The sequence below is a fragment of the Centroberyx affinis genome, unplaced genomic scaffold, assembly GCF_046629955.1.
Source record: "Centroberyx affinis isolate AG114_WGS23_722 - 3 ecotype Tasmania unplaced genomic scaffold, CSIRO-AGI_Caff_v1 ptg002782l_1, whole genome shotgun sequence".
Lineage (NCBI taxonomy): Eukaryota > Metazoa > Chordata > Actinopteri > Beryciformes > Berycidae > Centroberyx > Centroberyx affinis.
Genome location: NW_027280936.1, coordinates 24,056 through 44,397, shown reverse-complemented (window position 1 = coordinate 44,397; position 20,342 = coordinate 24,056). Strand labels below are relative to the sequence as shown.

General features: G+C 41.0%; 1 protein-coding gene across 1 annotated transcript; it reads right to left on the bottom strand.

Annotated features, from left to right (window-relative positions):
- Window positions 1-2,378: 2,378 nt before the first annotated feature.
- Window positions 2,379-9,305, bottom strand: LOC139657926 (substance-P receptor-like). The gene is made up of 7 exons (XM_071535919.1): window positions 9,081-9,305; window positions 6,596-6,771; window positions 5,413-5,607; window positions 3,332-3,482; window positions 2,908-3,104; window positions 2,647-2,749; window positions 2,379-2,564 (listed from the first exon to the last, which is right to left on the bottom strand). Exons 1-7 carry the CDS (start codon window positions 9,303-9,305, stop codon window positions 2,379-2,381), a joined length of 1,233 nt encoding a protein of 410 aa, XP_071392020.1.
- Between the last annotated feature and the right edge of the window lie 11,037 nt (window positions 9,306-20,342).

Here is a 20,342-nt window from a genome sequence, read left to right as displayed (position 1 = left end):
TTAGTCCACATTAGAGCCACTGACCCCCATTTAATGAGATTTTGTCTCTCGGACCCAAATCTGAAAATATTTTTATTGTCAGATATGATTTTGTCCAGAATTCCATGACTGTCTGTATTGTAGGTAGAGAGATAACAGAGAAAATATGATCAAAACAGTCATTCTTCTACATTCTCTAATTGTGTTAACTTCTTGTAAATGAAATAATGGTGAAGTTTAACGATTCATCAATTTGCTGGGGGACCCCCTGGAACCCCCCCAAGGACCCCTGGTGGTCCCCGGACCCCACGTTGAGAACCACTGCTATAAAGTATAAGTCCAAACTAAACTGGGCTTGTCGGTATGAGGACTTCTACAAGCCCCATAAGACCTGTGAGGAGGTAACAGACTGGACCACTGGGCTTGTTAAACACCTTCCATTGCCCCTCTACATGGCAGAGACCATGATGTAATCTGCACAATCTTGTTTTTTTTCCATTAATTTTTTTATTTTGTCTCAATCTTTGTTGCTCAGCCTCATTACTGTGGTGTTTCTGTCAATCATCTACCTTTTTTCACGCAGTCTGAGTGGGAGTAAACAGAAACAATAGCCTTTGCTGATCTACATTTATTAGGTGTTTCATTTGGCAGTTCATTCCTGCTTACAGTACTGAAATACAATTCAATGATAACACAAAAAATTATCATCTGAGGACAGTAAAACTATCATACAGACCATTTTGACGTATTAAATAAAGCAACATCTTACTATGCGATACATATAAGAAGTCATCAACAACAGCAACACTAACAGTATTGTTTTTGTATGTAAACACTGACATTTAAATAGATAATAGTTTGAAACTGGCATGACGACTGGAGGTAATTTACATTCATTGTTTCTCAAACATATTGTTGATAATGTCTGGACATGCATGTTAAACTGTCATCCTTGGGGTTACAGTCCTCATTAGCATAAACAAGGGATGCTCGAGTGTGTATGTGTGTGTGTGTGTGTGTGATATGTATTTCCTATCTTATCCAGTCCAATTCCCCTCACAAGTGACCAGAATGTCATTTTTCTGTGTGTATGTGTGTGTGTGTGTGTGTGTGTGTGTTTAGGTGTACCACATTCCCTTTGTACCAGGAGTAAGTGCTGCTGGTGGCAGTCATTTATCACCATGTCAGTAAGCATACATAAACCAATATGACCTACATATGCCTAGATACGCTACAATTGCTAAAAAATAAGTTTGGATACGCAAATGTTACACATGCTGTGCAGTTCAGACGTAAGCTGATGCATCACAGTAACAGTTGAGTCATTTCTAGAATAGTTCCTGAAAATATACAGAACTGCTGAGTGACAAGACGTCCTTCCGGTGCGTCACCATGCGACAATGTAATATTTGGTCCACACACACTCTCTATACTTCACATGCACTCACACAGTGGGGAAATAGAGCAGCTAAACAGATAAACCAGTAAACTTGCAAAGTACACTTCCTGTATGTGGACATTCTTTGCCTAGTTCCGTGCAGCTGTTGTCTGCGGGTCTGAAATAGCATCTCTCCTGGCCAATGACACACACCCTCCTTCCATCCCCAGCTTGTATGGAGAGATGCATCGAGCAGCCCCAGCACCCAAGAAGGGGAGCCGGCAGGGGCAAAGCTTCCCTCCACTGTTGTCTCATCCGCTTCTCTCCTCCGCCGCTTTATCAATCCCTCTATATTTGACTCCCGGTTTCTCTCTCCCTCCCTGTCCCCTCCTCTATATTTAGTTGGCCTGTGACCTGGCCCCGGCAGACTGAACCCTGCTCTACACATTGTCAAAACAAGGGTCTAATCCTGTGCAACAGGTGCTAGCTCAACACATGCACACACACACTGCAACCTGCCCCCCTCCCCCCCCCCATCCCCATGTCCGCGCAACACAAACACACCGACGCAACCTTAACATGAAGTGGCACCGTTGCCAAGGGAGGCAAGGGTGGGTCAAGTTTTCCAAAACCGGCTCGGGAATGCTGGGGGTCAAGTGGTGGCGCGGCGCATATGTTCTGCTGAATGATGAGGAGAACCAGTATGAGGTCTCTACTGCTGGGTTTGCTTCCGTCTGGCCTGTTATGGTCAAGCCAAGGCCTGGCGTGTCCTCTCCACTGAAGTGCACCCTGCATTGTTTGGCCAAATCAGAGCACTATAGGCATTCACTGGATATTAATGCACTTGTTAAAACAAAATAACACGGCTGAATAATGCACTGTATAGACCAATACAGTCTAGATAGTTATCCATCTCCGCAAGGTTGTGCATGCATTGCCTCTGTAGTACAGTCAGAGCGGGCCAATGCCAGCTTTTCAGCCAGTGCTGTGTGTGTTTTACAATCACATCAGTCTTGATGCTCTAGCATGAGTGACTCTCAGGGCTCTTGGTGATCGTCTTCGCTACTGAGCCATTGGACGCGAGGTCCGAGGGAGGCGGGCTGAGAGGGGGGCCGGCGGGTAGCTTTGCCCTGTCCTGCTCCGCCCCTGCGGGATGGACGACGGTGGAGACGCTGGTCTCCACCCGACTGGCTCGGTACATACTCGCCTGGGACAGATGAAAGGGAGGTTAAACTCATAAGAGACAAGAGAAGACATATACTCTCTCTCACACACATACGGACACACACCTGGGTTTGGAGGTAGCGGGGTGACTTGAGCTCTAGTCCCTCGCTCGGGCCGGCGGGAGCACAAGCGCAGCAGCAGAACACCTGCTGGAACCCGGCTCTGAATCTGCAGAGAGAGGAGGACGGATGTGTCAGAGGAGGATGGATTAAAGGCCGACGGGATCACAGACACAAAAAACAGATTACACATGAGTAGATACACAGATGAGGGAGAAACAGATAAACATGAAGGTATAGACTTATTACAGCCAAATACCCCCCTACCTGCTGTTGAGGCAGCAGTAGATGATGGGGTTGTACATGGTGGAGCTCATGGCCAGCCACATGACGGCCAGGTAGACCTGCTGGATGTAGCGCTGCTCGAACGAGTCGGGGAAGAACTGGTGCAGCAAGAAGTAGACGTGGTAGGGCAGCCAGCACACAGCGAACGTACACACCACCACAATCATCATCTTCACCACCTGGCACAGGGAAACACAGGGAGGGGAAGGGAGAGGAGGAGGCACGGTGGTTTTAGCCTATAATCACATTTTGTTTTCGTTTTTCATGCGGGGATTAAAAAGCCATTAAATTAAATGATAGTGTTTTGTGATAGTGCATTACTATACTTAGTAGCCTATGGGGGGGAAGACAAAATTGGTAGTGGTGTGTGTGTGTGCGTTCGTGTGTGAGAGCATGCACACGTCACCTTGCGTTTAGCAATAAGCTGCTCTCTGTAATGGTCAGAGGAGTCTCCAGGGATCTGGCTCGCCCAGAGGGTGACGCCCACCGCCATGTACGCGCATCCCATGATGCAAAGGGGCAGGAAGTAGATCAGCAGCGCCACGCAAACGTAGTATCTGCAGCGAGCATGGGGCGTGGGGTGGAGGTTAAAAAGTGAGACATGGCGAGAGGAGGGAAGGAAAGGAGGAAGGAGAAAGGGAAAATATCAATGTTTTGCACTGGAATTACTGGCATTAATTATTGATCTTCCAGAGGGCCACTGGCAGGCTCATTTATATGATTGAGCTCCGGTTGCAGAACTGTTGGTGAATAGTTCATAACATTGGCTAGTGTGGTCTTGCTGGGTCTCTCCTGTCTGCATTGGGTTCAACCATAAAACAGCCCAGCAGAAATGATTTCAAGGGAAATGAAACAATCTGGCAGCAGTACATTATAACCCAACAGAACGACCTAACACACACAACCCAACAGTTTGAATCAGCAGTATTTTTGGTGTATGCTCAAACAAGCGCACACACACACACACACACACACACACACACACACACACACCGACACTGGTGATTCTTCATCTGTGCCGCTGCAAGGAGCCCAGCCTCGAGGATCAGGATTACTCGCTTAAAGATGCATGAAATCAATTTGCAGAGGTTGAGAAGGTGTGTTAAGGAAGCAGAGAGGCAAGATAATAAAGCATTAATCTTGGAAGTGAACTTATCAGATGCCCTTTTTCTTTTTTTTTTACCCAGAGAGATATGCATATTTCCTGCTGGAATCAATTCAGACATAAGGGATAAAGCCCATCACTTGATGAGCAAGAGTTAGGAGCAATTTTAGCTAGATGCTCTCAGTTTTTCCAACCTGGGGGAAGACCTCACTTACGACTAGGCTGTCCTCGTGGTGAGTGAGGTCAATCTTTGATGCTCAAATCTTTAAGTATCAAAGTCAGATAGAGCTTTATCATTCCAAACTCAAGAATATATGGCAACTTTGTCCAGAGCTTGCCAATTATCAAAGCATTTCTAAAAAGAGTTGTAGGTCTAAACAATCCAGCAATGCTTGAAGTATGCTTTTTAGTATTTAGCAAATAGTTCACACAAGTCTTGTAAATGAGTAGGAACACTGACTGAGCAATCTTGAGCAATCTGGTAGGTCTATGTTCCTGTTTAAAACCTCCCATTTACATGTCTCGACCCTTTTCTTCTATTACCTTTTGAGATAAAACATTAAAGAATGAGAGTTCTTGTAATCTGATTATCCCAGGGCATATTATCTGAGATGTCTTGACATACAGAACTGGATTTTGCTCACATATGCATTGGATCTCCATGGCCTGATTTGAAAGTGGGCATACTCGTGTTATGATCATAATTATTCATAGTGTGGCAAAGTAATGCTCAAAAGTGTCATTTTTGAAAAGCAAGGACCTCAACATGAAAACCTCTGGAGAAAATTGACAGTTTTTCCCCCTCTAGAGTTATCAAGGATTCAGTAAATACAGCCACATGAGATGCCTAATGAATATTTCCAAGCCAAATGTGGACTCATAGCATACATAGCATACATTTTTTATAATCAGATCTCTAACAGGGATCAAATAGGGATTAGAGATGAACTAAGAAATGACAAGCCCGGCCAAAAGGGAAAATGGTCAAATTCTCATGTCAAAACCTCACACTAATACTAATAACCAGGCAACCATGCCTGTTCTCCTTACACAACAAATTAAGTAGAGAGTAATGTAAAAAAAAATATATTGTCATGGGAACATAGCTGAGAGTCCAGTGAAGTCATCATTTTGCATTTCTATTCTTGGTTTACTCTAAAATTAGTAATTAAAAATAAAAGTAGATCCGGTCTCCCAAACAGGAACTATCTCTCCTAAATGGTATCCCTCCACTATGTTCTCTTCTATCAATAAAAATGCTATTTGGCAAAATTATGTTCATGTTAAATGTCAGTTTTCAGGCTGTTTTCTGGCTTTTCTGGGTATTCTGGTGAACAGAACCCTTGTGTTCTTGTTTCTTTCTTCTCAGGTACCGTACTCACATCTTCTTGAAGTCGACGGAGGTGTACTCGGGCCAGTCGATGTAGCAGACGGAGCGGCCCGGCAGCAGAGCGGTGGAGGAGTAGTAGTACTGGGGGAAGGCCAGCAGCAGAGCCAGCAGCCAGATCACACCGATCACCGCGCGAGTCTCTGTTGAAGAAAGCCTTTGCTGCAGGGGATGGATAATGGCCATGTACCTGGCACACACACACACACACACACACATACACAGGGAATGTCAGGGACACAGCTGGGAAAATGTCTATTCATTTAATTCACAGTTAGTGTGTTCAGCCTCTAACTTTAACATGGCAGTTAGAAATCGGTGTTGGAGTGCATTTGGAGGCTGATTGTGTGTGTGTGTGTGTGTGTGTGTGTGCACCGGCGTGAATATCACACGCAGGAGACGTGTTGATATAGGAGAGTGTTTTCACCTGTTCACATCTCCTTGTCCCGGGCCCCCACTCTCTCCCCCTCTTTCCCTCTTTCTCTCTTTCTCTCCCCTTCTACCTCTTTTGAACTCGAACTGCATCCCCTCTCTCTCTCCCAATCATTCCTGTCTCTTCACTGTCAGCTATCAATAAAGGCAAAAGTGCCCTCCCTCCTCTCCCCCTGCCCCCCTCCAAAGGAATGTATTAATTTGATCGCCACTCATTGTCTTTTTATTTTAAATTATGATTATGATAATGTAGTCTTTACATTACATAATCATCAGAAAGCCTCATCAAAACATAGAGCTGTCACCTCTGCTCTAGCATCTGTAGGATAAGTTAGTAGCCAAAAACATCCTGTGGCACAGTCCTGTTGGCAAAAGCACTATGGTGATGTCTTATGGTCTCTCAATACTTCTGGGCTCTGAATATACAATTTCAGTTTAAGTGATTTTTTTTTTCTTGCTCATAACACACCTTGCACATCGAACCATGCAAGTGAGACCTATAAAAAACGCTCCATATTAAATAAAGGCTCCACTATATTGCACCAGCAGTATAAGGGATCTCCTATAGTGCAAATAGCCTAAAGGTGCTATTGTTATCTGCACTCTCATTTTGAGAATAATCCAGTACTGGGCTGAAGTCAGCTGTGAAGATTTCTGGGCAGTGTGGGATTTGAGATATATGCATATAGACACACACACACACACACACACACACACACACACACACACACACACACACTGCTCACCTGTCCAGCGCAATGGCAGTCATGGAGTAGATGCTGGCAAATACGGCTGCAATGGGGAAGAAGTTGTGGAAGCGGCAGTAGACCAGACCAAAGTACCACTCGTTATGCACAGCGTAGGCGAAGTTGATGGCTGTGTTGAACGCTGACATGGAGGCCTCGGCAAAGGCCAGGTTCACCTGGAATACAATGCAGCGGTGACAGGATGAACTGGTCTCTCTCTGGTCAAGGCTGCCCCCTCCCTGTAGTGCTGTTTTCTTTGATTTCATAACTGAAATATTATGCGATCTCATAGCTGAAATGAAGTCACACAATAACAGGAATACTGTCCTTTGATAATGAGGATCAGTCTGTCATTTTTTTTTTACTCATCCTGACATAAAAGCAAGAAGGGAAAAAGGCCTACCCTAACATTTTTACTTGATATACTTAATGCATTAATACTGTTTTTTTTTTATTTCATAGGTCATATATTGTGAGGTAGTAAATTCATGTGTGTACATTTTTAGAAGGGGTAAATAAAATACTCTCCCCCTGACTTTATCAAAGATAAACCTACACTGATGTATGTTTCTCACAAATATTCCACTGTAGTCAATCTGTCAATCTCAGCTGAATAAATGAATTTATTATGGAGGGGGAAATAATGAATCTGGCACTTATCATATGACAGAAACAAGAAAAGGGGAAAAGGGGATTAAGAAGCGGAACAAATTAATTGTATCTCGCATCCCTTTGATCAACTTCTCATGCAGCTCATATGAAAACAGCTCTGTGGTTTTGCAGTGAAACTATATATTTGTGTTACTTGTTGAATGTAATATACATTTCAGAGATGCCATGTTTTGAGATGTCATCAGTGTTCTTCAAATTATCATATTTCATTCACATCTCACTCTTTATATTGATATTCAGATGCATTTTTTAGATACTTTGGATGGAGTCTTTGAAGAACATTTTTGCCAATATTTTGCCAGACACAAGTAAACACCATGCCAGACTATTGTTTGTTGATCTTTCATCCGCCTTCAACACAATTCAGCCCCATCTGCTGGTTAACAAGCTATGTAAATTCATGTGTACTTGGCTGGATCCTTGTCTTCCTCACCAACAGCACCCAGAGGGTTAATGGGCACCTGCCAGGTGAGCTGTCTTCAGCTACTGGCTCCCCTCAGGCGTCTGGTCTCTCTCCACTCCTTTACATTTTGTATACTGATGACTGCTACAGCCAGCATGATAAACATCTCATTTTAGTCTGCTTATGATTTGGTCATTGTCAGTCTTCTATACGTGAATGGAATGTGTCACGGTCCTATTGATTTCAGATGTCATCCACCTGCCCCTCAAAGAGCCATCATCCAAGGTGCAGGCCGTGGAGATTGTGGGTAACTACAAGTATGATAGATAATAAATTGAATTTTGAAAGCAATAAATATCTAATCTGTAAAAAGAAACGGGCAGCAGTGGCTTTTGTGCCACAGAAAACTGGATTTAGGTGGACAGGACTTTGATGACCTTGTTTTACATTGTGTCTTATAATGTTTTTGGGTTATAACATTATAAAGTTATCTGCTGGTTTGGTCATCTTGCCGTCAAATCAAAAGATTCTCTTGCCAAAATAGTCAACATGAGCAGCAAGATCATGGGAATCCAGCTTTAGGGGTGAAGAGATGATGGGTTGACAATGGTGACAGTAATGCTGTCTGATGGCTGATGATATTTATTTTTAGTATTTATTTTGTGTATTTTAGTGGTGTTGTTGATGCTTCTTAAACTTGGTTGTATCACTGGGTCATTGCAAAGCATTTTAGTGGTTTAGTATTTTTGTATTTTGATGTCTATTTTTGTCTTAATTGAGCTATGCTGCAAAACCAGTTGCCCATCTGGGACCAATAAAGCTGACCCTTGAACCTTGAATTGTACATAGATCAGCAATATTTTTGAATGGGAAAGGGCATTTTACATGTCTTGATAGACTAGGCCTATATGATTCATAGACTAGATTTTTCCAGATGATAGCCTATAAACACTTTAAATTATATGTTTTCATTCCAAAACGCTATATCCATCTTCGGAGGGAAAAACATTACCTGAAGCTCATTATTCAATAAAAGATAGAGGAAAGATTATATAAAAGTCTTCTCATTTAGTCACCCACCCTCTTGTGTTACCTGCTAACATTAAAAATTAACAAAATTAGTTTTAATGTCATTTGGTAAGATTAGGTGTCCAAATGTCCAAATGTTGGAACTACACTTTTAAACTGCAGTCTGTAAAATTGAATAAATTGTCAGTTAAATTCTGTGAATTTCAGAGGCAAGACAAGCTCATCCAGAAGTAACTGAAAGTAATCAGATAACCCATAATAATAATAATAGTAATAGTGGATATATGTGCAGATGCAAGCTACAATTATTAATTTACAAACTCCCACTCCTCTATCTCTTATCCCCTTTCTCTCTTTTCCATAGAGGAAATTTGCATTTACCAGAAAGTAATTGGTGACGGTCCTCATGCGCTTGTGCGCCAGAATAATCCAGATGACCACGACGTTACCGACCACGGACACTGCAACGATGCTGCAATAGGCAATCGCCCACAGTGTGATCTGCCACACTGGCTGGACGAACTGGTTGAAGTCGTCAGTGCAGTTGGTGGAACCGTTTGTCCCGTTAGAGGCATGGGAGTCTGTGGTGTTGAAGAGAGGGTCCATCTTCTGCAGCCTGTTTGGGGGAGTTGGCCGTTAAAAATAGCTTTAGTGTCCTGTTACTTCAGATGCAATGGAAAGAAATCCGTCCTAAAAAAGGAGCAGGATCATGCCAAATGGAAAAAGCGCGGTTGAAAATGTCTTGATTGTGGAAGTTGTCTTTGCGCGCTCTTTGCTCTCCACGGCTCCAGCGTCAATAGAGACTGCGGTGCGTTTAAAGACCTGCTGCGCTCTTCAGGATACCACCGAAACGTGAAGTCGCAGCTGTCCAGTCACCCATTCACATTCTGCACACACACACACACCCACCGACCCACCCCAGATGATTGGTCTGGCAATCACCTGCCTATTGGAAATCACTTGGTATGACCCTGAGACACAGATACATTTGGAGCCCTAATACAATATAAGCACTGAATCAATCTGGTGACGTTGGCTTATACAATGTGATGGACGTTTATGTAAAAAAAACAAACAGAAAAAAAACAACCCATTTATATCCTGCACACAAATGTTCCACCAGATCGATTTAGGTTTTCAGATAGTCAATTAGTTTGGAAAGTGGCTCGACTTGTGTTCATGGATCTCATACTGTAACAAATGCTCCAATCTAGACAAATAGATGCATCAGGCATGGCCTTAGTGCACATAATTCAGAAACTAAAGGGTGAAACGGTGAAAGGGTTTTGTTCCGCTTAAGGGATCAGTGAGTTTAAGTCTTGATCTCGATCTTGAGAGGATGGAGCTTGCCAAAGGAAAGAAAAGTTTGGGGTAAATGGAAAAATAGATAGTCTCTCTTTCTCTCACTACTTCCATAACTCCATCTCTCTCTGCCGCACCAGATTGGAGATATTAGAATCGACAGCAGGGAGATATAGGAATTCAATTATATCTGTCACCTGCTACCCACACAGCTGCTGTGTCCACATCAAGAACACAGGTACTGAAACCTCAAGTCTGAACACTTTTTTTCTTTTCTTTTTTTTTTAACTAAAACATACACAGACACAACTGAACACTATCACTCTAAATGTTCCAGACAGCAGTTTACAGGCATAGCTTTTTATTTTCCCAGTTTTTGGCTCCACATTCCATACAACAATGCAAATATCATTGGAGCTTAACATTAATTTATTTTGTATTCTCCACGATCAATTCAGCACCATTATTGAATAAATAAACATTATGTCCAAGAGCACGTATGAAAATGTCTAATAACAGTTGTATAAATGTGCAAATGTTAATATAGTATATAGTAGCTGTAGCCTATGCATTGTAGAGCTGAAACGATTAGTCGACGTAATTGACGAAATCCATTACGCAAATTCGTCAATGTGGATTTTTATCACCGATGCGTCGCATACCTTTACATTTTCAGGCTGTATCAGGGCTACAGTCAATGATGCAATGCGCAAAGGCAGCGCTAGGTGGCAGCAGTGCTTAAAATCTCCAGCTGGTCGACATGCAGTAGACAGGCAAAGAAGACGTTTCCCTAATGGAAGATGTCTGAAAACCAACATTTACCGCGAGTTTCAAAACAAAGTCCGGCGAATTTTCAGCAATAAAGCCAATAATAAAGTAAAGTAAAACCTCAGTAAACCACCACAGCACCACACCAACATATATAACGAAAGTATCCCGGCCGGAGCCACTTCTGAAACTGATAGTAGTTGGTGAGTAGGCTAGCATTGTTTAGCTACCTGGCTGTCAGTAACTTGACTACAGACCGTATGTGCTGAAGCTCTGGCTGGTTATGGTTAGGTAACTACTGACCTTATAGGATACACTGACAGCTCTCATCTCCACACAAAACTTTTTCATAAAACTCAGCCATAAATCCAGTCTGCCATATTGCCACTCAATATCTATGTGAAGAGTCTTTTATAATTTTGAATTAAAGAAAGGCACTCAAATAACAGTTACACAATGTTAAAGAACAAGCCCACAGTTAAAGTAGTAAATTCATGTGGTCTCTCACCTCTACTACGACTCTGTGGCTTTTGCAGGCATGAAATTACTGAATAAAGTTCATCAATACATTTCTGTATTCTAAACACCTAAAGCAATAATGTTCTAACATACAGTTGTGATACTTTACAAACTTAATGCAATGAAGTATACTATTTTTTTTCTTCCTGTCTTCCTACTAACAGGTGTAAAGATGATTTTCTCGTCAGTTAGCTGAAGTCTTGACAGAAAGTTTCCTCCACCTGCTCCTCCTGCTCAAGAGTTGAGAGCTCAAAAAAGCTTTGAATTTTTAGCTGCTTAATTAAGTTAAGTTTTTATTTTGTTATGACTAATGTTACTAAGAAAATAATCATTAGATTAATCGATTAATCAAAAAAATAGTCCACAGTTTAATCGATTACCAAAATAATCGTTAGTTGCAGCTCTACTGCTTTGGAGGCCTAGTGTGTACATTAACGTAAAGAGTTCTCAAGGGGCCAAAATATTAGAACTATAAGGAGAGGGGAACCACTTCTAATGCAAACAAGCACAGATCCTGTACAGACCCACAGCGTCTCTTCAATTCAATTCAATTCAATTCATTGCATTGAAGCACCGCTAGCTGAGCATCATATTCCGCAGTATTTCCCATACATAAGCTCATCCACCACCCCGGCTGCCACAAAATCAAAAGTTAGTCAGTGTATAGAAAAGATCTAAATCGATCTCTAACGCTGCACCTATATGTGCACATCACATCATGTCTGTCATTGGCACACAGACCATTTTCACAAATATTATTTAAATACCACAAGGTAACAACCTTACCTACTGGTGAAGTTTGTAGGGCAGCAGAAGACGTGGATGTTTGGAAATTAATGGCAGAGAGTGGGCTCAGTGTGTGGGAGTCAGTGTGGCATATAGCGTATAGGCGAGAGGCCATCTCATAGCCAAAGACGCCCTCAATAGGCCATCTCACAAAGTGTTGATGACTGACTGACTGACCTGTCTGACCTCTCTGCCTGACCTGAATACGCCTCTTGATGCCCTTGGCTGCACCGTGGGGAAAAAGCCATTTATACATTTATACAAGGTAACAGATGAAAGTGTGTTGTATACAGAACAGTAAATATGGCTATACAATACATACACACTTTAGGCACACATGTGAATACACTCTAATTCATGGCTGACAAACGGTGAAGCCACACCTGCAAGCGATTCACTAATCGACCAATTAACCTCCATTTATTTTCTGTGCGAAGCGTTCAGTCGCTGCTCACTGCACGTTGGCTCGAGATGCGAACTGAGCTCGCAAATGCAAATGAGCACGATATTCACAGCTTATCAAATCTGGGGGAAAGAGGCAGTACAGCCAGTCAGCGGAACTAGGCTAGATGGATAGTATCTGAATCATCATGGTTGAGGAGAAAATTAGAAGCTTCTGTCCTGTCTGTCCTCTGTTCTGTCCTTTCTGTCCTGTCAAAATACCAAGCCCAGCGGTACTGAGCCAAAGATGTTAACATTAGCAAAGGCTGAACATTATTTCACAGTGACATTTCCATAAACAATCGTGTGCTGGGATAAATGTAAACAGTTGCATAAAAATCAGCTAAAAGGCTACGTTACAGCAGAAATGAAAAAGACTGGGGACGTCCTGGTGACTCAGTGGTCTAAGGTGCATACCATGTAACCATGTAACAGCCTGGGTTCGAAACCGGCCTGGGACCTTTGACGAATGTCATCCCCCTCTCTCTCACCCAGTCTCGCCGGACAATCTGTACTGTCAACTTTCAAATAAAGGCAAAAATGGCCCAAAAAAATAAATAAAAAGTGAAACCACAGAACTTGATGGATAGAATGGCCATTCCCATTCAAATCAACGTTCCAGGATGGTCGGACCGGCGGCCATGTTTATGTGTACCGTTGGGCTAGTTTCCATAGATTATGTTAAAGTTACCTGTTTGATGATGCTTACCAGCTAAGTTTGCTTATATTATATTATATATTATATGCAGATGTTGAGTAGAAGAGCTAGCGAGAAAAGCTGAGCTTTGGCAGTTTGCTAAGCACTCGTGCAACAGAGACATCTGCACAGTTCTTTATGGTGTACTAGCCAAATTAATACCATAGTATATACAACAGTGGAAGGACTGTTCCATTCAAGTTCTGTGAGTGAAACTCCGTGTTGCATAAACAAACTTGATGAGTTGAAGAAAGCACAGCGAATCTTGTTTGCTGCTGGATAGTTCACTACGGAAACGCCCACAAGCGGCAGAATAGACAGGGTGATGGTGATGCTATGCAAATGCATCACTTGCAGATGTGGATTCACCATCAGGATGCTGTGCTGTACTGTTGGTTAATGAAAAATGGGCAACATAGTTACTGAAATATCTATGTGTGGAACATGTACTTTTCTCTGTTGAGAAAAAGATAATTATAATGAGTTTTTTCTCTTTTTTTTCTCTGGGTGTTAAAGCTCATGCAAGATAAGTGCTTTCTGGCTTAGTAAATAAAATGGAGGGAATAATTTAGTTACTAATTAACTTCCTCCTTTATTTTTGAGCTTTACAACTGGCGCACAGAAAAAATTAGTCCGGCATAAAATGGCAAGTCTGCACCGCGTTTTGTTTTCTACACTACTTATGCACCGGGTTACTAAATCAGAATTTAACATTTTTGCACACAGACCTGTATTAGCACCAGCAGCACAAGCATCCTCTCTCAGTCACACACCATCATTGACCCTGTATTTATGTCTGTACCATATTTAAGGGATAAGAGGAAAGAAGATCCAGCAAGGTTAATGATTTGTTCACTTGAAATTAGAGTGTGCTGCAGGAATTTCTTCATGGTTCATTTACTGCACTATTGACGCTCAGTACAGGGTGGGTGCAGTATGGTTCAACATCCTCTGTGAGTTGGCTAAGTCAATATATAATACATCAATTTCTAACTTAAATAGGAATAATTCTGTCACATAATGAAGTCTTTATTCCCTGAAGGTTTACACTCCAAAACACTATATATTGTACTTTTTGCAATTGTGTCAGGGGCATATGCAACAGCAGCAACAGAAAGAGGAGAGAACTGCGTATAATCTGTTTACTTTGCCCTAAGGTCTCTATTCTCACCATATCTCCACATAACATCAGATATGAAAAACTGTGTGTGTGTGTGTGTGTGTGATTCACATGGTCACACTAGATTATCCTATACCGGAGTCTTCTAAACAAATGATAGTGCCTCATCTAACTGATAAGAGATATGCAGATGGGGTGATTAATTAAGCGATGCAGCAAGAGCTGATGTCAGGAGTTAATACATGTGAAGGAGCTGAGATGAGAGGGAGATGACGACAGACACAGAGGGGATGCATCTATACCTTGGAGAGAAGAAAGTGTCTGTCTAATAAACGGTGCTCTTTAGAACGCATTTTGCCCAGCTACATCTTTTGATTTCTAATCCCTAGATCTATATTTGTCTTCTGGCCCATGTATGATATAATCAATAGTATCAGCATGTATGTTATCAGTTGGTTTAGAAGTGGAAGAAGGCTGGCTGATGAGCTATTTATTAGCAGACCTTTTATTTTGACACCCTAGGGAGGCTTTCTAATTCTCTTCATCGTAGTCTGGCCATGAGCCGTTTACCTTTAATTAACCATCAGTTAAAACAAAAGAAAGGCAGGCTTGAATCAGGCTTTCTGATTCATAACATTGGTTGGTCTCATCGTAGAATACACATATTCATTCAGCCTAAACACATCATGTCTCACCATCAAAAAGAGATATGTATATCACTCCTTATCCTCACTCTTTGCACTCAGCATGCGCTCTCTGGGGTTCCAAACTTGACCTCCAACCCCTGAGAGTTAAAAGTTTAAGTGCTTTTCACTGTGTCAGGACTAGGGCTGAACGATTTTGAAAAAATATCTAATTGCGATTATTTTGACTGATATTGCAATTGCGATATGACTTGCGATATTAGAGGGAATGATAATTTTTTCATCATTATTCTCATTTTCATTGAAAAACGTATTAAAATGATTATGGTGTGATTTTTGCAGGGATCTGTACCAAACAAAGATGTTTTCTTAAGTCTGTAGAATATGATGTGTAGGCCAGGACATCTCTGCAGCACGACAATATTTAATTTAAAATGGTATTTTGACACACATTTCACCTTTAACAAATTTTGCGCCTCCTGCGATTTGAAAATTGCAGTAGGACATATGAATTGTTCAGCCTAGTCAGGACCTCTCATACATCATCCTGAAATAGAGGATGCTTGGGCTCCGACCGCATGTTGCAGTGTCTGGGGAAATCAGCTGAGATGGGACTGAACCTTGAACCTTGACTGGGGAGTACTGGGCCAAGGCTGGTCAAGGGTCATGTATTGGCTTATGTGATCCTTTTTTATGAGTGTGTCTATCTACCTTGTTTATCGGTCATTCAGTGTATAATTACATTATCTATCAATATAAAAGTGATTTTCTGTGTGATGTCTATCTGGTCAGTGACAAAATCTGAATTTAATCCAGTGTGATCCCATGTTGTAAACCAACAAAATATGAAAAAGGTCAACAGGGACGAATACTTTTTATTGCCACTGTATGTGTATATGTATATTTTGTAGATATTTTTTACACAACTGCTCTTAACTCAAAATCACTCCTAATTTAAACACCTAATCCTTCACCTAGGTGAGGCAGCCCTGCCGCAGCAAGTTGGGGACATTTTTCATGGTAAGTTACCACATCATGACAACATCTAGCAGCAGAACACATGGTGATTCATACATCTGATTCCTTCTGTTGTGGATTTCTAACAACATCAAAGCTGATCACTCTGGGATCCGCACAACAGGCAGCACCCTCAGTCATTTACCATCTACTCCTCTGCCATCCCTGCAGCAGAAACTAGATTTCCAGAGCCATCTAGTGGTGACTAATGCTGCCACAGTTGAGACAGAAGGAAAATAATCAAACGAGTGGTCTTCTCGATGCTTGGCTCATGCATCTTTGTTATGGCTGCACAATGTGGTCAGTTATGGAGTCCAAATTGTGCTATCTAATGCTTTCTAAGCCTCATCAATCATGCAGGCATCCTGTTTTCTATGTAATTTATTTGATAAATATTCATATAGAAATATGAAGATGGATGAAATTGGTGGTGTAGACCTATACATATTTTCTGGGATAAAGCATTATGCTGCACAATATGTCAGTATGATCAGTGTGTACAATGTCTGTCTGTCTGTCTGTCTGTCTGTCTGTCTGTCTGTCTGTCTGTCTGTCTATCTATCTATCTATCTATCTATCTATCTATCTATCTATCTATCTATCACAGAGCGAAGTTAGGGACATGGGAAACGTGACTGATACCCAACAGAATGAACTGATCGCACTCCACACACTGTTGTTGTATTGATCCAACACCTCTCTCTCTCTCTCTCTCTCTCTCTCTCTCTCTCTCTCTCCCCCCCCCCCCCTCACCCAAACACATACACTCACTCAAAATTCAATACTATCTTTCCATGGTCCATCAGCTTCATTCAGATCGTCTCATATGGTCATTGAGAGCTGTTTGTGGTTATTTAGTTGCATTATTCACTATAAATTATAGTTACAGTATTAACAATATTGAGATCTGTCATTCAGAGCTGTTTGTGGTTAGTTACAGTTCAACCTCATCTCTCACATCAGGTAAGAGATAAAAGTTTACATCACTATTAATTACAATATGAGTTTGACATGGGCCCTCTGCTTTTGTTTGATATTTGAAAGTATGAAAGTATGATCTTGATTTGGAATGATGTTTTTATCTCAAATATAGCTTTTTTTAATTATCATTATTGTTAATACTACAAATGTGTGAGATACTCTGAAAAATTGCACTTTTCAGATATGATGGTTGAAAATGTATTTTCCCTCATGTTTATTATTCCATTAATTTGAGGCACTGAATCCACTGGAATGTAAAATGAGCTTCATTAGAGGTTGCTAGACACTGTTAACTCATTTTTAACCATGTTTTGGAAAGCTGTAGGGATTGATTGAGCAGAATTAATGTTCTCACTTATTTAGAAGGTTCTGATAGCTGTAATGTTTCATGTAAAACCATGAACATTTGCACATCTATTTCTCCCTTCACTCTTGAGCCAAAACATGTAGAACATTTTGCTGGGTAAGCGCTCTTTCATCAAATGACATTTTAAAACTAAATGAGCAAATATTATATATAAGAAAATATTGTCGGTAAATAATGTTCTTCATAAAAATGTATATCCAAACATGAATTAAACATGAAGCAGTACCAGCCACAAAAAGAGAAACAGTGCAACAAAGTAGGTTATTATTAAGAGTAGTATATGTTTTTATGTGTTTGGGTGGGGGCATATTGTGCTGGAAAATCACACTTAATTTTAGAAGTTAAAGTTTGCAGAGGCTGGAGAAAATATTGTTTCATCTCAGGGGCTCCTGGGGTGCCTGCTGAAAAAACGTCTAAGGGAAACTCTGATTTGCATATTGTATGACATTAATATCATACCAGAATCTCAGATTTGATAGTGGAGATGTCATCTCATCTCCTACGTTTTTTGCATTTCTGGTCATCTGCAAAAGACCAACAGTCTCAGTTGTATGTTGTATGTTGTATGTTGTAGAGACAGTCTACAGTCAAGATGGACAGTTTATAGAGTGCAGACACCTAAAAGTTTATTTGCCATATTTGTTGTCTGTATGTGTTGTATTATCTTCATTATTAATGGTATTGTGAATTGGAAAGCTTTACTTGGATGAATGGGAGATATTAAAGTAGACTATTGAGGTTGCAAATGTCTGTTGTAGTGAGGTGCTTGTGCTTCAACCATGCTGTAAAATCATTGTAAAGGACTACTGAAGGGTGCCAGAGTTTCCATCCTGAACCTTATTTTCTCTTTGCTATTAGCTAGTTATAAATGTGCTCAGTATAATCCTATGCTCTAAGACTGCTTCTCATTAGTGGGAACAGATGTGTGTGTGCATGACCGTGTGCATGCGGCTGTCCTTCACACTCAGTGATCAGGGTTCAGGGACTAGCCGGCGATCAGAAATGACATCTATTGATCAGCCTAGAAAACTCCCCCAAATCAGAGTGTTAGAGAGAGAAACAAACGCCCACTTGAGAGCACAGAGAACACACACACTCCGTTCACCAACTACAATAACATTCACAAGAATTTGCCTTGGTGGCATTGGTGCAGGGAAATATACATATACATATTGTAAAGACAACTTGCATTGTAATCTTATACATGAGCAAGTGTGTATTATGGCAGTTAGGCTACAACATGACATTCATAATAATAATAATAATAATAATAACTTTATTTATATAGCAGCTTTCAAAAACAAAGTTATGAAGTGCTTTACAATAAAAACAGATAATAAAAGTAGATAAGATCCAAAAATTAAGATATAAACAAGATAAAATAATTTAAAAAGTTACAACAAATACCATCAGTTAAGAAAAAGCCATAAGATAAAAGTGAGTCTTAAGAAGAGATTTAAAAGAGGATACTGAGTTTGCCTGCTTGACAGGAACTCCCTGTCTGCTCCCCAGACAGGGAGTTCCACAGCTGAGGGGCCCGAACAGCAAAGGCCCGGTCACCTTTAGTGACAAGTCGAGATTTTGGAACCATTAGTAGGGCCCTGCTGGAGGATCTCAAGCAGCGGTCAGGCTCATAGGGAGTTAGCAAATCACAGATATAGGCAGGAGCCTGACCATTCCAGGCTTTAAAAACAAGCAGTAAAATCTTAAAATCAATTTTAACACTCTCAGGTAACCAGTGAAGGGCAGCAAGGATTGGAATAATGTGGTCGCTGGCAACAGCCTTTTGTATCAACTGCAGTCTTTGGATGTTTCGCCTGCTGATACCAGAATAAAGTGCATTGCAATAGTCAAGTCTGGAGGAGATAAAAGCATGGATAACCTTTTCTAAGTCTGCAGAGGAAAGGAAAGACCTGATCTTGGTTAGCTGTCTCACTTGGGCAAAGCAGGACTGCACCACTTTGGTCACCTGAGCATCAAAAGACAAAAATAACACCTAGGTTGCGGGCCTCTTTTCGAACATTATTAGATAAGGCACCCAGACTAGAGGAGAGATTGTTAACGCTGTTAGTGCTGGGGCCAGAGGGGGTACTTATAATCAATTCTGATTTGGAGTCATTCAACTGCAGGAAATTTTTGGACATCCAATTTTTAATTTCAGCAAGGCAGGACATAATACAAGAAACATCGGTGGTACCAGGCTTTAACGGGACATACAATTGGGTGTCATCTGCGTAGCAATGGAAATCAATGTCATGTCTACGCATGATTTGCCCCAGGGGTAGCATGTATATAGTGAATAAGAGGGGACCCAAAATAGAACCCTGGGGGACCCCACAAAAGAGAGGAGCACAAGAGGAGGAGGCATCTCCAAGCATTACAGAGAAGGACCTGTTCGACAGATAGGAGATGAACCAATCCAGAGCCACATCACTGATGCCAACATAGTTCTTCAGACGGCTGAAGACATGCATACTTACATACTTAATTCCTCCATGGGGGAAAATCTGGAAAAAGGCACACAACCAAATTTTATAATGTGATCGCTCAGACCTAGAAAAATTGCTAATGGATAGGTCATACATAATATAAATTTTTTGTCTGAGCTTGCTGCAGACAAATGATCCTACTGTGTTGTTCTTGTTTATTGTTTCTGTGTTATTGTTTGTTGTAGAAAATGCTATACAAATAAGGTTGCAGTGACATGTCCTCCTCTAGGTTGGTGTGTATGAATTTAATACTGTTTATACATGGTATGAAAAAGGTTTTTGTCTTTTCTTCTTTCCAAAATACGATATCAAACATAAGAAAACAAGTGAACGCTATTTTTACAAAATGATTATTAGTGCAAAATCCAACAGCAGGGAATCTTCAATTCAATTTAAAAAAAAGTGTGCAAGTTGTTTATACTTTTATTTATGTTTATGTTTTAGTATTTTATTATGTTTTTGTTTGTAACCACTTCTCTTTTAAATGTTTCCCAATTTGTTTCTGTATTAAT